Raw genomic sequence first — 18,703 nt, 5'->3', positions numbered from 1 at the left:
CAAAATACAGCAGCTTTGGTATGGATAGGTTTCACAGGGCATTTTAATAGTCCATCCACCTGGGTAAATTCTCCATTATGTTCTGGAGCTATCAATAGTTCTAGCATTGAGCTGCAGAATATTTTCAGCACAACAGCATGTAAATACCAGCATTCAAGCACTAAGCTAAAAGCTGCCAACTGCACAATCTGCTATGTGCCACATTAATCAGTGGAATGAATCAGATTTGTTAACATTATTACATTATTACATTATTGAAACAAGCAATACTTCTGACCAATAATCATTGTTCAACAATAACAGTAAATTGTCAATTAACATACTAAATATTTTTTTAAGTATCTTGAAGCATGGAAGTATAATAATGACAAAGAATAATTGCTTTATCATGGAATGTTCAGCCAGCATGTTGCCTCTGTTTGTGGCACAAATAAATTAAAGCTCCAGTATTCATCAATTTAATTTACTTCATTTTGTGTTGGAGTTGTATTTCATATAGTAACAGCTTGAGCCTTCCCCTGTAACTTCCACGGTTGGTAGGTCATTTACAAAACTTGTCAATGATTTTCAACATGCTAACTGCGAGTTGAGAATATTATAGCCAGTTCAATGGTACTTTATTGTCACATGTACCTGGATACAGTGAAATTCTTTGTTTTGCGTGATACTCAGTAAAAATCTTACTATATATAAGCACTATCATACCTAAGTACAAGAGTGCCATGATTGTAGTATAAGAATAGTAGATTACAGGAATGATCCCGGGGATAACTGGGTTAACGTATGATGAGCGTGTGATAACTTTGGATCTGTTCTCGCTTTAGTTTAGAAGGATGAGAGGGGACCTTATTGAAACTTAATGAATAATGAAAGGCCTGGATAGAGTGGATGTGGAGAGCATTTTCCCACCAGTGGGAGAGTCTAGAACCAGAGGCCAAAGCCTCAGAATAAAAAGGAAGCACCTTTTGAAAGGAGATGAGGAGGAACTTCTTTAGCCGGAGGGTGGTGAATCTGTGGAATTCATTGACTGTGGAGGCCAAATCATTAGGTATTGTTAAAGCGGAGATCGACAGGTTCTTGATTAGTAAGGGTGTCAAAGGTTACGGGGGAAAGCAGGAAAATAGGGTTGAGAGGGAAAAATAGATCAGTTATTATTGAATGGTGGACTAGTATCGATGGGCTGATTGCCCTAATTCTGTTCCGGTGACATAACGTTAAGAGCTTATTACACTGAGGCAGTACACAAAGAATCGACATGCTTCTGCGCCATCTTGTATCTTTTACATTTCAAGTTTACTGTTATGTCCTCACATGATGTGTTCACATATACGTTTCCAGCAGATAGACATGACATAGCGATTGGAAAAGGGAAGGTAGATTTATCTCCCTTGTTGATTAGGGATACCAAAGTCAATAGTAACATCCAATTCTTTGTATAAGTTGGGATCAATAAACCAAAAGAAAGGGCAAAATGGTGCCGGAGCATGGCGAGTCTTTGCATGTTCTTCCCAGAGAAGGATCTGCTACCATCTAGTACAATCGCTCTGCTCTGCTAAATCTCTTTGATACCTGTAAGTATAGCACCATTGAACTATATTCTGCACTCTGTATCTTCCCCTTTGCTCTATCCATTGTACTTCAGTTTGAACTGGTTATATTTATGTATGGTATATCTGACCTGTTTGGATAGCATACAAAACAAAGCTTTTCACTGTACCTCGGTACATCTGATAATAATAAACCTAGACCTCAGAACAGACTGGAGACTATGAGTACATTTTCAGGGCAATCCACTCCAAGGGAGAGGTTTCTTTCAATACAAACACAATTGGAGATTTAAACAGAGAGACCAGCTCACTTTAATGGAAAAACTGGCATGCCATAAATTCAGTCAATTTACGGTAAAGCTGACAGTAGCTTAGACTATAGGTGCAAATAATAAAATGCCACTTTTACTGTGCTGTTTACTATATTTTACAAAGAAAATTAGCAGAAAATAAGTATTATTTTTCAGTGACAATATTGTATACTTGGAGTTACAGTATATAACTTTTAAAATCTCGTTGTCTGCTCTTTAAATGTTTGTTAATCCTTCACTGTACTTAATTTAAGAGTATATACACTGTATTGCACCACTTCACAGTCTAATGAGCTCTGTTTCTTAGCCAGGCTCAGAGTATTGGCTATTAGGTACAGGAACCACCGTGGGGGATGAGCAGGGAAAGTGGAGAGATATAACTGTGAACAGTCAATAGAACAATGGAACTTTGTGACGAAACAAACAATGCAATCACACATCTGATCTTATTATAAGAAGTGCTTCAATAGAGGAGTAAGGAGATAAAATAGAAAGTGCTCAAAATCTGTAACAAACAGCTAGTTCCAAAGCAACATTTGAACCAACAAGATGTACGTAAATAAATCTTTCAGGTGAAATAAAATGTGAAACTGTCATCAACATCACCATATTGCAGAACACGTCTAAACCTTGGGCAGCTGTGGGAGGGAGGAAGTGAAAGTATGGTATCACCTTGAAGTTTAACTTGAAATAAGTGAAGGGTCGACATTACAAACCTTAATAGACCTCTGAAAATTAGATTGATACTATCAAAAGGACACAAAGTGCTGGAGTAACTCAGCAGGTCAGGCAGCATCTCTGGAGAACATGAATAGGCAATGTTTCAGGTGGAGACCCTTCTTCAGACCCCGTTGTAGTTGTACATGGCCCTAGTGAGACCGCACCTGGAGTACTGTGTGCAGTTTTGGTCTCCAAATTTGAGGAAGGACATTCTTGCTATTGAGGGAGTGCAGCGTAGGTTCACTAGGTTAATTCCCAAAATGGTGGGACTGTCGTATGTTGAAAGACTGGAGCTACGAGGCTTGTATACACTGGAATTTAGAAGGATGAGAGGGGATCTTATTGAAACATATAAGATTATTAAGGGATTGGACACGCTCGAGGCAGGAAACATGTTCCCAATGTTGGGAGTCCAGAACCAGGGGGTCACAGTTTAAGAATAAGGGGTAGGCCATTTACAATGGAGATGAGGAAAAACTTTTTCACTCAGAGAGTTGTAAATCTGTGGAATTCTCTGCCTCAGAAGGCAATGGAGGCCAATTCTCTGGATGCTTTCAAGAGAGAGCTAGATAGAGCTCTTAATGATAGCGGAGTCAGTGGGTATGGGGAGAGGGCAGGAAAGGGGTACTGATTGTGAATGATCAGCCATGATCACATTGAATGGCGGTGCTGGCTCGAAGGGCCGAATGGCCTACTCCTGCACCTATTGTCTATTGCATACCCTATCGTATTATTTCTTTTCAAATTGTTCTCCTTTTCTAATTACTACTTTTAAACAGGTATTTTGAACCAGAATATAGACAGACAAATATAGTTAATATTTCTGATCTAAGCCCCTTTGTTTAGGGGATACTCCGTCAGAATATCCATCACCCTGAACCATTAGGTAGACACAAAATGCTGGGGTAACTCAGCGGGACAGGCAGCATCTCTGGAGAGAAGGAATGGGCGACGTTTCGGGTCAAGACCCTTCTTCAGATTGATGTCAGGGGAGTGGGCGGGACAGAATGTAGTCGGAGATAGTAAGACTGCTGGGAGAACTGGGAAGGGGAGGGAATGGAGAGAGAGGGGAAGTAAGGTAGAGAAGTCAATGTTCATACCGCTGGGGCATATGCTACCCAAGCGAAATATGAGGTGCTGTTCCTCCAATTTGCGCTGGGCCTCACTCTGACAATGGAGGAGGCCCAGGACAGAAAGGTCAGATTGGGAATGGGAGGGGGGAGTTAAAGTGATTTTAGATTTAGATTTAGATTTAGAGATACAGCGCGGAAACAGGCCCTTCGGCCCACCGAGTCCGCGCCGCCCAGCAATCCCCGCACTATCTTACACACACTGGGGACAATTTTTACATATTACCCAGTCAATTAACCTACATACCTGTACGTCTTTGGAGTGTGGGAGGAAACAGAAGATCGCGGAGAAAACCCACGCAGGTCACGGGGAGAACGTATAAACTCCATACAGACGGCGCCCGTAGTCAGGATCGAACCTGAGTCTCCAGCGCTGCATTCGCTGTAAGGCAGGAACTCTACCGCTGCGCCACCGTGCCGAGCAACCGGGAGATCAGGTAGTTAAGTAGACACAAAAAGCTGGAGTAACTCAGCGGAACAGGCTGTATCTCTGGAGAGAAGGAATAGGTGATGTTTCGGGTTGAGACCCTTCTTCAGAGTCTTCGGTTTAAACCAGCATCTGCAGTTCCTTCCTACACATCTATCTCAGAGGGAGTCTTGCCAGGTCTGGTCTCGGGCTCAGGGACCATCATCAATATGATGATTGATTTCAGGAATAATGCCATAATTGCTGTAGTCAGTGTGTGGGCCCATTGGGTGGGTACGGCATTGCCTGATGTTCTGGAGATGGACGACTGGATAAGATGGAGCACATCTGGCCCTGGTATTCTGTGTGAGCCTAGCCCCAAACTTGGGGAGAACCAGTAGTAACATAAACCAAGTCAGCTCCATGGGCACAAGTACCTTTAGTCTGAAGAAGGGTCTGGACCCGAAATGTCACCCATTCCTTCTCTCCTGAGATGCTGCCTGACCTGCTGAGTTACTCCAGCATTTTATGAATAAGTACTTTTAGGTTAGTTATTAGTTTAGAAATACAGCGTATAAACAGCCCCTTCGGCCCATCGAGTCCACACTGGGCATCGATCATCCATACACTAGTTCTGTTATCCCATTGTTGCATCCTACACACTAGGGGCAATTGTTACAGAAGTTAATTATCCTACAAACTTGCACGTCTTTGGAAGGTGGGAGGGAACCGGAGGACCCAGAGAAAACCCACACGGTCACACGGAGAAGGTGTAAACTCCGCACAGACGGACAGCATCCGTAGTCAGGATCGAACCCGGTTATCTGGTGTGAACTGTACCACTGCATCACTGTGCTGCCCATTGCTCATGGCTGATCTATTTTTCCCGGTCAACCCCATTCTCCTATCGCTGTGAAGTACTAAGGGTATAACTTGCAGTCAACAAAGCAGGTCACGTTGATAAGGCTGCAATTTTTGATAACAAAAATACTTAGCAGTCGTGTTCCTGCCTCTAGTTTGTAAGTATGGCCTCCCCGCATCTTCATCACCATCTGGTTTAGGGCTTCTTGGTTCGCAATAGTTTGGATGCTTACATTAGTATTATGGTGCTTGGGCTACTCAGGGAATTGCTAGCACAACCTTTTTATCAGCCACAAGAAAATAATGATGTCCCATGGCAAAATCATACGGGACAATCAAGTATATGTTTAACTAAATGGTCATCTTAAAATACAGGGCTGTTGACAACCCTTAATGTCGTCGGATAATCTTGGCCAGGCAGAAAAGCTGGGGCAGCTCCTTGATACCTGTGCTTAGCAGTTTGTAGATTTAGGGCATCATAGTTGTTTTATAGAAATTATTTCTGTTAAATCAGAAGTGGATACATTTTAGCTCTTCAGTGGACATTCATATAAGTATTATTCAGCACAGTTGTAAAATACCAAATTTGGCATTTGTCAAAAATGTATCTACAGCTATTTGGACTGTTAAATCGATATTTTTAAAAGAGCAGAAGCTAGCTTGAATTGTCTCAAGGTTAACACATTTCGAAACAGGTTTTCGAAAGAAATAATGACAATATTTTCAACAGAGTATTACACATAAGACTCTTCTGAGAATAACACCTGTTCAAAGTCTTCCAATTTTGGATTGGCGCACCACCGTTTTTGCCATTCTTTCTTGTTCTGGTTCACAGCTCGAGTCACTTCTTGTGTTGTTATCAAACAGTTCTCGGCGTCGTTTTGGAAAAAGTAATCCTCAACTACTTGCACTGCGTTGCTGGAGAGAGTCTCAGAGTGCCCGCTGATGAGTTCCCACATGGCTGTGTGGGATCTGCGCTCGGATGGGAAGAGTTTCTTTCCCTGGGACGTCCCACCCTCTTTCTCTGACACCCTGGCTTTGCTGGAACTCTCGCCGGGGCTGCGATACTCCCAATGGGCACAAGGAAGCCTTTCAGTAGAGTGTCCATCGGATGCACTTTGACCAAAACTTACACCCGTCTTGGAAGGCATTGACTGCTGACATGGTTTTGACTGAGAACATAACGACGAATTCTGCCCATAAAAAACAGTCTGAGGAATCTGATAAAGCTCACTCTGTCCCGGAAAAGCCTTGTTGGCGGTGCTCACCAAAGGAAAACCACAATTAATGGAGATGCTTGTGAGTTGTTGTGAATCAGGGTGGAATAAAGGTCGCAAAGGCCCGGCCACCAATCCTTCCTCTTTTGCAGCCAGATTAGGCAGTGGTGACCTAACTCCCTCCTGATCAGACGGAGAATCTACAGATTGGCTTTTATCCATATTTTGAACCATACCTTCCGAAGCAGGTAACTTTCCATTTCCTTCACAGGATGCACCACGTTGGCCTTCAAGCTTACTTTCTCTCCCCCTTTTCCTCAGCGTGTAAGTTCCACTTTCCTTTCCCCATTTATTGACTGGGCTCTTCCCAATGATGCAGGTAGAGATATCCTCTGTCGCACTGGCTGATCTCTCGTGTTGTTCTTGTGCAGCCGAGCGGGAAGCTGGACAATGTCCAGTGAGCAGGTGTCCAGAGGCTAGTTGGCCACTGGGGCTAGTTGGCCTCGCTAGTTGACCTTTCTGCGGCCGAGTGGTATTACAAACTGCTGAGGGAGTCTCCCTTGAACTGAACACAAAATATTCTGTACTGTGTGAAAAAACACTGTCACAAGAACTCATTGGGGATGCTGAGAGTGGAGTGCCAGGAGAAGAGGGACTGGACTGGGAACTGCTGGTTATGGAAGAGACATTAATTTTAAGGGGAGGAGGTGGCTGATGTTGGCCACCACTCAATGGTCCTTTTCGATCTGATTTACGGCCACCATTTCTGGACTCACCCAAATCGGCGCTCATTCTTACACTTTGTTTTGTGAATTTCTGCCCCCTGATTTGCAGCATTTGTAGCTGATCAATGCAGTCCTCGGGTGTCTGTCTCAGGACGGCATCACAGCTAGTCTTGCGGAGTACAATGGTGTGAGTCTGGCGTGGCTGGGCGAACTGTGAAGTAGGAGGAACTATATTAGGTTCAGAGCTCCTTCTGTGTCTTTTGGGGACTGTCAACCTCTCGCAAGTCGAGTAACCAGAACCATTGGAATCCAGGAGGGCATCTTTTGTGAGCTGGCAAACCATACTTCCTCTCAGGCAAGCAGAAGGAATTTGCAATGACTTAATTGCCAGCGGAACCTCTACACAAACTGCCTCATCCTCAGGGTGGTCAAGGTCACAGTCACTCCAGGACAGAACCGAATCCCTGCTTCTATTTTCTTGGCTTCGTTTTGTCATTAGAGTGGAGTCAGTTTCATCATTGAGCTCATTTTCCAGACTGTTGTACGAGGAGTCATGCATTTGAAATGAATGGAGATCTGCAAAAAAGAGTCACACAATTTTGTCTCACTGGTCTGTAACAGCAGTACTGCCATTGATAATCTAGCCCTTGTTCAGTAGATAGCGTTACCCTTCCATTTCTTCATTATATCTCTCACTCTAATTTATATTATTTTAATTGTTTCGTTTAGTTTGGAGTTACAGCATGGAAACAAGCCATTCACCCCATCAAGTCCATGCCGACCCCATACACTAGTTCTCTCCTGCAGACTAAGGAGAATTTACAGAAGCCAGTTATCCTACAAATTTGCATGTCTTTGGAATGTGAGAGAAAACCAGAGCACCTGGAGAAAACCCATGCGGTCACAAGGAGAATGTACAAACTCCGTACAGACAGCACCTGTAGTCAGGATCAAACCCGGGTCTCTGGTGCCGTAACTGGCAGTAACTTTACCTCTGCGCTACCGTGCCACTCCATGGAATTACTCATGAAATAATTTATATGCTCCATTCAAAGTTCTTTTCTCTTCCTTTGTTATTAATAATCTTCAGCATATTATTCTTTACACAACAACTTATATTCCTAATTCTGCAGCCTGTGGTATTTCAATGCTCCCCATTACAATTTGCTACCATCAATATTGCCCGCATTGTTTCTGACCTTGAAATTCTTTGATTAAATATTTTCCCTAACAATATGGAATTTAAATAAATAAATAAAACTAAAATATGCATATGCATTATATTTTTCTCATCTAGTAATGACACAAAGCAATTTACAACCATTGAAAGATTTATGGAGCATTCGCGGTGTTATTCCTACAACTTTGTTACAATTCAACAAGTAACTTGGTTAATTTCAATGCTCACCATCATTGGGGGATGTTGCAGATTAGATAACAGTAGAAGTCATATTAAATTAAGAAAATTTCCTACAGGAGTTACTGATAAGTAAAAATAAAATTGCAGTGGGTAATGGTGGATACTTGTCATTGAAGTAGTTTGTTGAAAGAAACAATCATTCAACATTGAAATAGGTTCATGCTATCATGGTAATAATTGTATCTGTTGGTCTGAGTGTGAATTCTACATTTTAAATTTAAATATTGTTTGTGTATTAAGAGTCAAGAAGTCATGATGCAGCTTTATAGGAGCTTGGTTAGCCTACATTTGAAATATTGGGTACAGGAAGGATGTGGTGGCTTTGGAGGTTTACCAGAATGACGTCATGACATCGGAGCAGAATTGGGCCATGTGGCCCATTGAGTCTAGTCCGCTTTTTAATCATGGCTAATTTATTTTACCATCTCCATCCCATTCTCCTGCTTTCTCCCTGTAACCTTTGACACCCTGACTAATCAATGATGCCTGGATTAAGGGGTATTAGCCACAGGGAGAGGTTGGACAGTTTTGGAATGTTTTCTCCGGAATGCCGGAGGCTGCGGGCAAGCCTGATAGAAATATACAAAGTTATGATAGGCATTGATAGGGTAGACAGTCAGAAACTTTTTCCCAGGATGGAAATGTCAAATACTAGGGGGCATGGCTTTAAGGTGAGAGGAGGCAAAGTTTAAAGGAGATGTGCAAGGTAAATTATTTTACACAAAGGGTGGTGGGTGTCTGGAAGGTGCTGCTGAGTTAAGGAAGTGGTGAGTTAAGGTGGTGGTTAAGGAAGATATGATAGTGACATTTGAGACACATTGGGATGGGCACATGGATATGCAGGAAATGGGGGGATGTGGATTATGTGCAGGCAGATAAGAGTTGGTCTTTGTGGACTGAAGGGCCTGTTCTTGTGCTGTACTGCTCTACATTCTACATTTACTGAATAACAATTTCCATACCTGAACCATCATCTCTACTCCCAAACCTTTTTGATGATAATGCTTCAAAGAGAGAAGTGAAGTCATCTCCAAAAATCCTGGAACAGTTTTCAATTAAAAACTGCACAAACAAGGCAACCTGGAGAAGAAGAAAGGCCAGAGTGTGACTTCATTGTTGTAAAAAACCCAACCCTTTGGCTGGAGCCCCACACACTTTGTATTTACAGCAAACAGCAGGACATGGAGCAGATGTATGGAGCCAAAGTACAATGGTTCTGGCTTTTCTAGCCAGAGGGAAGGTACTGCTGCAGATGTAGCCCATCCCTCCAGACCACAACACGAAGCTTGGCACAGAGAGATGCCAAGTGCTGTTAACCCCCACATTCTCCACCAGTAGAACTCTACAAATACAAGCAGATAATTGTCGGAAACATATTTGTAGTCAGCGTGCTTCAAAATACAGGTACTCAGAATCCCAAAGCAATTTGACCGCATGAACATTAAGATTACGTCGCATGGTTTTGAATCCTCAAAATGTGCGATAGGATAGACTGCACTCTAGGGTTCTGAAAGAGGTGGCTTTCGAGATTGTGGAGGCATTGAAAGTGATATTTCAGGAATCACTAGAGTCAGGAGTGGTCCCAGATTATTGGAAAATTGCCAATATTACCCCGCTGCACAAAAAGGGAGCAAGGCAGAATAGTGGGAATTGTAGGCCAGTTAATCTAGCTTCAGTGGTTGGTAAAATTTTAGAGACTATTATAAAGAATGAGGTTACGGAGTGAGATGTTCATGATCAAATAGGCCAAAGTCAGCATGGCTCTATGAAGGGGAAGTCTTGCTTGACAAATTTGCTGGAATTCTTTGAAGAAATAGCAGGACAGACCAAGGAGAGTCAGTAGATGTTGTTTACTTAGATTTTCAGAAAGCCTTTGATAAGGTGCCACACGTTATGCTGCTTAGGAAGATGAGAGCCCACGGTATCAAAGGGCAGATACTAGCATGCATAGCAGATTGGCTGGATGGCAGAAGACAAAGAATGGCAATAAAGGGGGAGGGGGAGTAAGGGCGGAACTGCCGGGTACCGAGGAGACATGAGTGAGGGCCTCATCTATGATGGGAGAGGGGAACCCTCATCCCCTAAAGAATGAGGACATCTCGGATGTTCTGGTATGGAACACCTCCTCTTGGGCGCAGATGCGGCGTAAACGGAGGAATTGGGAGTAGGGGATAGAGTCTTTGCAGGAAGCAGGGAGGGAAGAAGTGTAGTCGAGATAGTTGTAGCAGTCAGTAGGTTTGTAATAGACGTCAGTCAATAGTCTATTTCCTGTGATAGACACAAAATGCTGGAGTAACTCAGCGGGACAGGCAGCATCTCTGGAGAGAAGGAATGGGTGACATTTCAGGTCGAGATCCTTCTTCAATTTCCTGTGATGGATACTGTGAGATCAAGAAAGGAGAGGGAGGTGTCGGAGATGGTCCAAGTATATTTGAGTGTAGGATGAAAATTGGTGTTGAAATGGATGAAGTCCATGAGTTCTGCATGGGTGCAGGAGGTAGCACCGATGCAGTCATCAGTATAATGGAGATAGAGTTCGGGGATAGGGCCTGTGTACACCTGGAACTGGGAATGTTCAACGTACCCTACAAAGAGGTAGGCATAGCTGGGGCCCATGCAGGTGTCCATAGCTATGCCTTGGACTTGGAGGAAGTGGGAGGAATCAAAGAAGAAATTGTTGAGGGTGAGAACCAGCTCCGCTAGGCGGAGTAGAGTGTATTGCGAGCAATTTTGGGCACCATATCTGAGGAAGGATGTGCTGGCTCAGGAGAGGGTCCAGAGGAGGTTTACAAGAATGATCCCAGGAATGAGTAGGTTAACTTATGATGGGCGTTTGTCGGCATTGGGCTTGTAAACTGGAGTTTAGAAGAATGAGAGGGGACCACATTGAAACATGCAGAATAGTGAAAGGCTTGGATAGAGTGGATGTGGAGAGGATGTTTCCCCTAGTGGGAGAGCCTAGGACTGGAGGGCATAGCCTCAGAATTAAAGGACGTTCTTTAGGAAGGAGATGAGGAGAAATCTCTTTAGTCAGAGGGTGGTGAATCTGTGGAATTCTTTGCCACAGAAGGCTGTGGAGGCCAAGCCAGAGGATATTTTTAAGGCAGAGAATAGATAGATTCTTGATTAGTACAGGTGTCAGAGGTTATGGGGAGAAGCCAGGAGAATGGGGTTAGGAGGGAGAGATAGATCAGCCATGATTGAATGGCAGAGTAGATTTGATGGGTCAAATGGCCTAATTCTACTCCTATTCCTTATGACCTTAAGATGAAATAGAGATTACAATAAAATAATAAGAAACGAGGAACTGCAGATGCTGCTTTACTAAAAGAAAACACAAAGTGCTGGAGCAATTCAGCGGTTTAGGCAGCATCTCTGGAGAGTATGGATAGATCCCAACCCGAAATGTCACCTTTTGTCACCAAGCAAAATATGAGGTACCGTTCTCTATTCTGGCAATAGAGGAGGTCCAGGACAGAAAGATCAGTATAGGAATGGGAAGGAGAATTAAAATGGTTCGCAACCGTGAGATCCAGCAGGCCTTGACATACTGAGCGCAAGTGTTCGGGGAAACGGTCGCCTAGTCTACTCTTTGCCTTGCTGATCGGGAATACCGAAGGCAGTGATGGTGCACGTGAACTGTCTCACCTGGAAGAATTGCTGGGGTCCCTGGATGGATGAGAAGGAGGAGGTATAAGGACAGGTGTTACATCTCCTGAGGTTGCAGGAGAAAGCACCTGAGGAGCGAGTGGTTTGGGTGCATAGGGAGGTGTAAACCAGGGAGTTGCAGGAGGAGCAGTCTTTGCGAAGGCGGAAAGGGGTGTGGATCAGATAGTGGCATCACCTTGAATTATTACTCTTCTGCTATTATAGCATTATTAGATCTTTAGTACGTAAAGCAAGCCATGCATTTATATTACACCTTTCACGTCTCATGACATGCCAAGTACCTTACAGACAACTAGGTTCTTTTGAAATGTCACTGTGGTCAGCTAATTTACACACTGAAAGCTCCCAATATGTAATGTGTATTATTGGAATAGTGAAATTCCTGATCAATTTTGGTGCTGTGTGAGAGATAACTTAGCTGTTTATGAAAATAATTTTTGCAGCCACCCAAGAGCTGGGAATTTCCTAGTTTTAAGGCCTCCTCCAAGCAGCACTCCCTCCCAGATGCGATGCAGTTTCTGTCTACATTTCAGCATTCATGTCACTGGAATGGAATTTAAACCACAAAAACTACAACCTGCCAACTGAGCCGCGACTGACCCAGGATTTAAGACTGGCCCTATGCCATTAAAGCAGAGAAGTATTTTTGAGATATTAATTTTCAGAATCTGGCTGTTGATGGCAAGGCCAGCATCTATTCCAAACCCAAAATGCTCTTGCACTTAAAAACTACTTTCAGAGTTAATCAAGTTGATGGCTCTGAAGCCACATAAACGTCAGACACTGCGAGGACATTATTTTAGACTTTAGAGACACAGCGTGGAAACAGGCCCTTCGGCCCACCAACTCCGTGCCGACCAGCGATCATCGCATACACTAACACTATCCTATAGACAATTTACAATTTTTGCTGAGGCCAATTAACCTACAAACCCGCACGTCTTTGGAGTGTGGGAGGAATCTGGAGCACCCGGAGAAAACCCGAGTGGTCACAGGAAGAATATACAAACTCCGCACAGCCAGCACCAGTGGTCAGGATCGAACCCGGGTCTCTGGCACTGTAAGACAGCAACTCTACTGCTGTGCCACTGTGCCGCACTTCATCAGACTGCAGGTGAGTTTTCAGTCATCCGATTTTCTCCTCTGAAGGCAAATCCACCACAATCAGTAATGTGGTAATCATAACAAATGATTAGTTTCTTCTTTTACTTCCAAATTGCTCACAAAATGTAGATTCCACAGCTACCATGGTGTGATTTGAACTTGGTTGTCTCGTGACTAACAACTGCACCACCATCGTGCTCTGTGCTTGTAAAATGATGTGGGAGCAGTGAATTGGTTTTGGACGATTAGAGCAGAAATTTCCATCCTGCTCTTAAATATACTTGGACCATCTCTGACATCTCCCTACCGTTTCTGGATCTCACCATCTCCATCACAGGAGACAGACTAGTGACTGACATCTATTACAAACCCACTGACTCCCGCAGCTTTCTGGACTACACTTCTTCCCAACCTGTCTCCTGCAAAAAGTCTATTCCCTACTCCCAATTCCTCCGTCAACACCGCATCTGCGCCCGGGATGAGGTGTTTCAGACTAGGGCATCAGAGATGTCCTCATTCTTTAGGAAACGGGGCTTCCCCTCTTCCATTATAGATGAGGCTCTCACTAGGGCTTCCTCTATATCCCACAGCTCTGCTTTTGCTCCCCCTCTCCCTCTCCCCATTCGTAACAAGGACAGAATCCCCCTTGTCCTCACCCTCCACCCCATCAGCCAGCGTATCCAACAAATTATCCTCCAACATTTTGGTCACCTCCAACGGGATCCAACTACTGGCCACATCTTCCCATCTCCACCCCTTTCTGCTTTCTGCAGAGACCATTCCCTCCGTAACTCCTTGTCCACGTCCCTTCCTACCCGAACCACCCCCTCCCCAGACACTTTCCCCAGCAACCGCAGGAGATGCAACACCTGTCCCTCAACCTCCCCCCTCGACTCCATCCAAGGACCCAAACAGTCTTTCCAGGTGAGACAGAGGTTCACCTGCACCTCCTCCAACTTCATCTATTGTATCCGCTGTTCCAGATGTCAACTTCTCTACATCAGCGAGACCAAACGCAGGCTTGGCGATCGTTTCGCTCCACACCTTCGCTCAGTCCGCCTTAACCAACCTGATCTCCCGGTGGCTCAGCACTTCAACTCCCCCTCCCACTCCCAGTCTGACCTTTCTGTCATGGGCCTCCTCCAGTGTCATAGTGAGGCCCACCGCAAATTGGAGGAACAGCACCTCATATTTCACTTGTGCAGCTTACAACCCAGCGGTATGAACATTGACTTCTTGAACTTTAGATAGTTCCTCTGTCCCTCTCTTCCCCTTCCCCTTCCCAGTTCTCCCACTGTCTTCCTGTCTCCACCAATATCCGTTCTTTGTCCCGCCCCCCCTGACATCAGTCTGAATAAAGGTCTTGACCCGAAATGTCACCCATTCCTTCTCTCCAAGATGCTGCCTGACCTGCTGAGTTACTCCAGCATTTTGTTATACCTGCGTTAATGTTAAAGTGACTCTTTATTTCAATTCACTAGCACAACATATTCTGCTTGGGTTTTTGTTTCGGTTTCTTACTAAAGAGTGCCAGGTTTAAAGAGTGTTATCATTTTCTTAATTTAATCTTTCAGTATGCACATGCTGGGAAATATCGACTAATGCTTGGGTACATTAACAAGTTATTGCAAGGGCTTGACACTCAGGTGGCTTGGCAATGAGCTCATCAAGCAGTGAAGACAAAGAAGGGAAATATAATTTTGTATCCTCAACTTACACAAGGACATTCCTACTTATAGATGCACAATTGCAGATACAGACTCACAGACACACGCACACACTCCTCTATCTTACTCCTAAACTACCCCTCAACCAATATTGAATAGATATTAGGAATCTCAGCCAATTTTCTCACGTCCAATTACTGGGCTGAAGTTACACCAAGGCTATTCATTCCAAAGTAACTAATAGCATATTTGATGATTGAAGTGGTCCCATTCTTGTCTACGAGGCACCAGGTCACATCTACTATGAACACATCGGCCATTCCTTTAATATTTGGGTTGTAGCATAAATTGAAATTTGCCCTCTGAAATCAGTTTTCTCCTTTCCTCCCATTTTCTCAACACTATCAGTGAATCAACCTTTTCTACTGCATGTGACCATGCTACTTGCAAGAAAATGTCATCCATTTAAATTGTGCACAGGAGGTGCAAAGCAACAAATGCTTGTAGAGGTTAAGAGCTTGGTAAAGATCATCCAATGTTTTGCATGTTGAATGCACAACGTGATTTGAGACCCTTTGCCCAGCACCCTGTGATTACCCAACTGTTGCCAGCAACAGTCTCTCACCATCTTTGTTGACTTGCATTCTGTCTCGGGGCTGCTGGGTGTAGAGGGCCACAGGATGCTGGGCGCGATGCAGACGGCCAAGTTGAAGGCGTTCATTTGGTTTTCCTCAGCCTGCTGCTCGATTTTGTGAAGGACTCCAAACACATAGTGCAGGAGGAAGACATTCAGTTTTGGGAGCTGGACCAGCAATCTGAGAAAAATAAGAATTTAAAACAAAAAACTGAAACCCTCATTGGTTGACATTGTCCTTAAGGGAAGGCAGGAAGCATCAGCTTTGATTGTAATTTTCCCTTGTAGAGATCATTCACAAACACATTCAGTCTGAATTCACAAACAAATTTAGTCTGAAGAAGGGTTTCGACCCGAAACGTCACCCATTCCTTCTCTCCCGAGATGCTGCCTGACCCGCTGAGTTACTCCAGCATTTTGTATCCACCTTCATTCACAAACACTCTTAACTTGAAGTAAATATATGTATCTGATATTGAATGCTTTTAGAATTACATTGGAGTTGCTGGTTTTACAGGTTAATGGGTATACGACTGCCCTTGTTGTGAAGTGCACAGATGGTTTGTCCTTTTCGTGAAGTGGGAATAGGGGCACAGACCCATGGAACTGATAATATCTATTATTTGAGCAACATTGCACAGATTTGCTTCCAACTTGACATAGGTGCACATGTAACATGAGTCACTGTATTGGGAACAACACCTGTGTATGCTATTGATTGATTGATTAACTGAAAGATACAGCATGGAAACAGACCTTTCAGCCCACTGAGTCAAGTGAACTACCCTATCAATAACAAGAGAGTGTTCCTGCACTATCTACCTCATTGGAGATTATCATTAATCGGACTTTACTGGACTTTATCTTGCACTAAACATCAATCCCTTTATCATGTATCTGTACATGTGGATGACTTGATTGTAATCATGGATTGTTTTTCCACTGATTGGTTAGCATGCAACAAAAGCTTTTAAACTCTACCTCAATGAAATAAAATAAACTAAACCCATTCACACTAGATCTATCTCATCTCACTTTGGCATTCACTTTCTACACAATAGGGGCAATTTAGAACGGGCAATTAACCTACAAACCTGCACGTCTTTAGGATGTAGGAGGAAACCGGAGCACCCGGAGGAAACCCACAGGGTCAGCAAATAGAAATGTGCAGAGGAGGCAGATCATAATCTCAACCAGCATGAAATACTGATTAAACCTGAGTGATGCTAAACAAGCAGGCAAAGAGGGTCAAGTAATAAGAACAAAACATTTTGGACATACTCAGCAGGTCAGACGGCATATATGGAGACAGAAGTGGTCATAATATTTCAGCTTTCATCAGAACATGATACTTTCTGACAAACTTAGAAAAGATCTGATGAAAAATGAACAACCTTGGTTCCCCCTCACGGATACTGCCTGACCTGGTGAATAATTCCAACATTATATTAAATATCCAGCATCTGTCGACTTTTGCTCTTTGATTACAGAGGATCAAATGTTCAGTGACTGATGTTCACTGTACTATTTGTGGGGACTATCAAATGCTGACAGGTTAATTGCTCATTGATTTTGACCGATGTTGTTTTTAGTGATATATTTTGGCTTCAAGGATTTGTGGCAAGATGTAGATGCCAGTGGTTTTTCTTATTGCTGTGAATCATAACAGGAGCACCAACGTCTGGTGAGAGACGTATAAAGTTATAAAAGGACTGGACAAGCTAGATGCAGGAAAAATGTTCCCAATATTGGGGGAGTCCAGAACTAAGCCACAGTCTAAGAATAAAGGGGAGGCCATTTAAAACTGAGGTGAGAAGAAACATTTTCATCCAGAGTTGTGAATTTGTGGAATTCTCTGCCACAGAAGGCAGTGGAGGCCAATTCATTGGATGAATCTAAAAGAGAGTTAGATAGAGCACTAGGGGCTAGTGTAATCAAGGGATATGGGGAGAAGGCAGGCACAGGTTACTGATTGTGGATGATCAACCATGATCACAATGAATGGCGGTGCTGGCTCGAAGGGCCAAATGGCCTCCTCCTGCACCTATTTTCTATGTTTCTATGAAAAGGGGTCTCAACAGTAGACGATGTCTATTAAGGATTTTCATGAGCAGTTTATCAGATTGCACCTCAGCAGATATCTGAGGTCCTGAAAGATATACCAGGTGCTCCAGCCCCAGTCCAACTCTGTCTGTTTGGCAATGTCAGTTGGTAAACAACAAACACACCCATCAGTAAATGCCTGGCAGCAGTTTGTGCTGCAAATAGTGAAATACTCACCATAACAGATTGAAAGATCTTTGCGGACAGCTTTACTCAAGGTTAAATGTGGCTCTGCTCCTACCTGAGCTGATGTGGTGCCTCAAATGTAATCATCCATGGAAAAATATGATGTAAACATCTAGCTGCTGTGCCTGTTTCGCCTGTAGGCGGCACTGTTGTAAACTTATATATAATCTAACAGAGAACATAGAACAGCACAGGACCAGGCCCTTTGGCCCACGATGTCTGTGCCGAACATGATGCCAAGTGAAACTAATCCCATTGGCCAACACACATTCCATGTCCGTCCATTTCCTGCGTTTTTATGTACTTATCTAAAAGCCGCTTAAAAGCCACTATTGTATCGGTCTCTGCGATTACAAAGAATAACATCAATGCTGCTAAATGTCCTGCCATTAACTATATACTTTCTCCTAACGATTGCCCTCTGAAAGTGCCTGGATTAAACTCCATCAGCCATTTCTCTGCCCATCTATATCCTGCTGTTCATTTTGACAGTCTTTCTCACTGTCTGCTTCTCTACCATCTTTTGTGTCATCTGCAAACTTACTAACCAACCATTCTACATTTACATCTAAGTTGCCTATACATATCACAAACTACAGAGGACCCAATACTAATCCCTGCAGAACACCACTGCTCACAGATTTTTAGCCAGAATGACACCCTTCCACCACTTCTCTCTGCTTTCTATGGGTAACCCAGTTCTGAATCCAAATAATCAATACACTGTGTATCCCCTGCATCTTCATCTTCAGGAACAGCCTCCCATGGGGGACCTTGTCAAATGCCTTACTAAAATCCATGTAGACAACATCCTACCCTCGTCAATCACCATTGTCAATTCCTCAAAAACGCAAGACTTGACCTGCTCAGCACTTTTAACTCTCAAACAGCTGCAATAAAATACCTTGGGTTTCAGGTCAAGTGTCACATGGAGCAGACAAAATGTAAAGCCTTTGTTACAATGTCCATACATACGTTGGCTTGGTTAAACATAAAAAGATCA

The 18,703-nt window shown here is 43.5% G+C and overlaps 1 protein-coding gene across 1 annotated transcript in view; it reads right to left on the bottom strand.

The window, feature by feature from the left end:
* Window positions 1-4,963: 4,963 nt before the first annotated feature.
* Window positions 4,964-18,703, bottom strand: part of arhgap20 (Rho GTPase activating protein 20) — an 87,107-nt gene continuing 73,367 nt past the window's right edge. Inside the window, exons 13-15 of the mRNA XM_078403209.1 lie at window positions 15,403-15,592; window positions 9,300-9,417; window positions 4,964-7,493 (exon numbers count right to left, since the gene is read on the bottom strand). Of these exons, the coding sequence (XP_078259335.1) occupies window positions 5,710-7,493; window positions 9,300-9,417; window positions 15,403-15,592 (2,092 nt within the window). The 3' untranslated portion in view covers window positions 4,964-5,709. The remainder of the gene's footprint in view (window positions 7,494-9,299; window positions 9,418-15,402; window positions 15,593-18,703) is intronic.

The sequence above is a fragment of the Rhinoraja longicauda genome, chromosome 7 (genome assembly GCF_053455715.1).
Source record: "Rhinoraja longicauda isolate Sanriku21f chromosome 7, sRhiLon1.1, whole genome shotgun sequence".
NCBI classification, from domain to species: domain Eukaryota; kingdom Metazoa; phylum Chordata; class Chondrichthyes; order Rajiformes; family Arhynchobatidae; genus Rhinoraja; species Rhinoraja longicauda.
The sequence above is the reverse complement of the archived record's forward strand: the minus strand, read 5'-3'. Positions and strand labels throughout refer to the sequence as shown.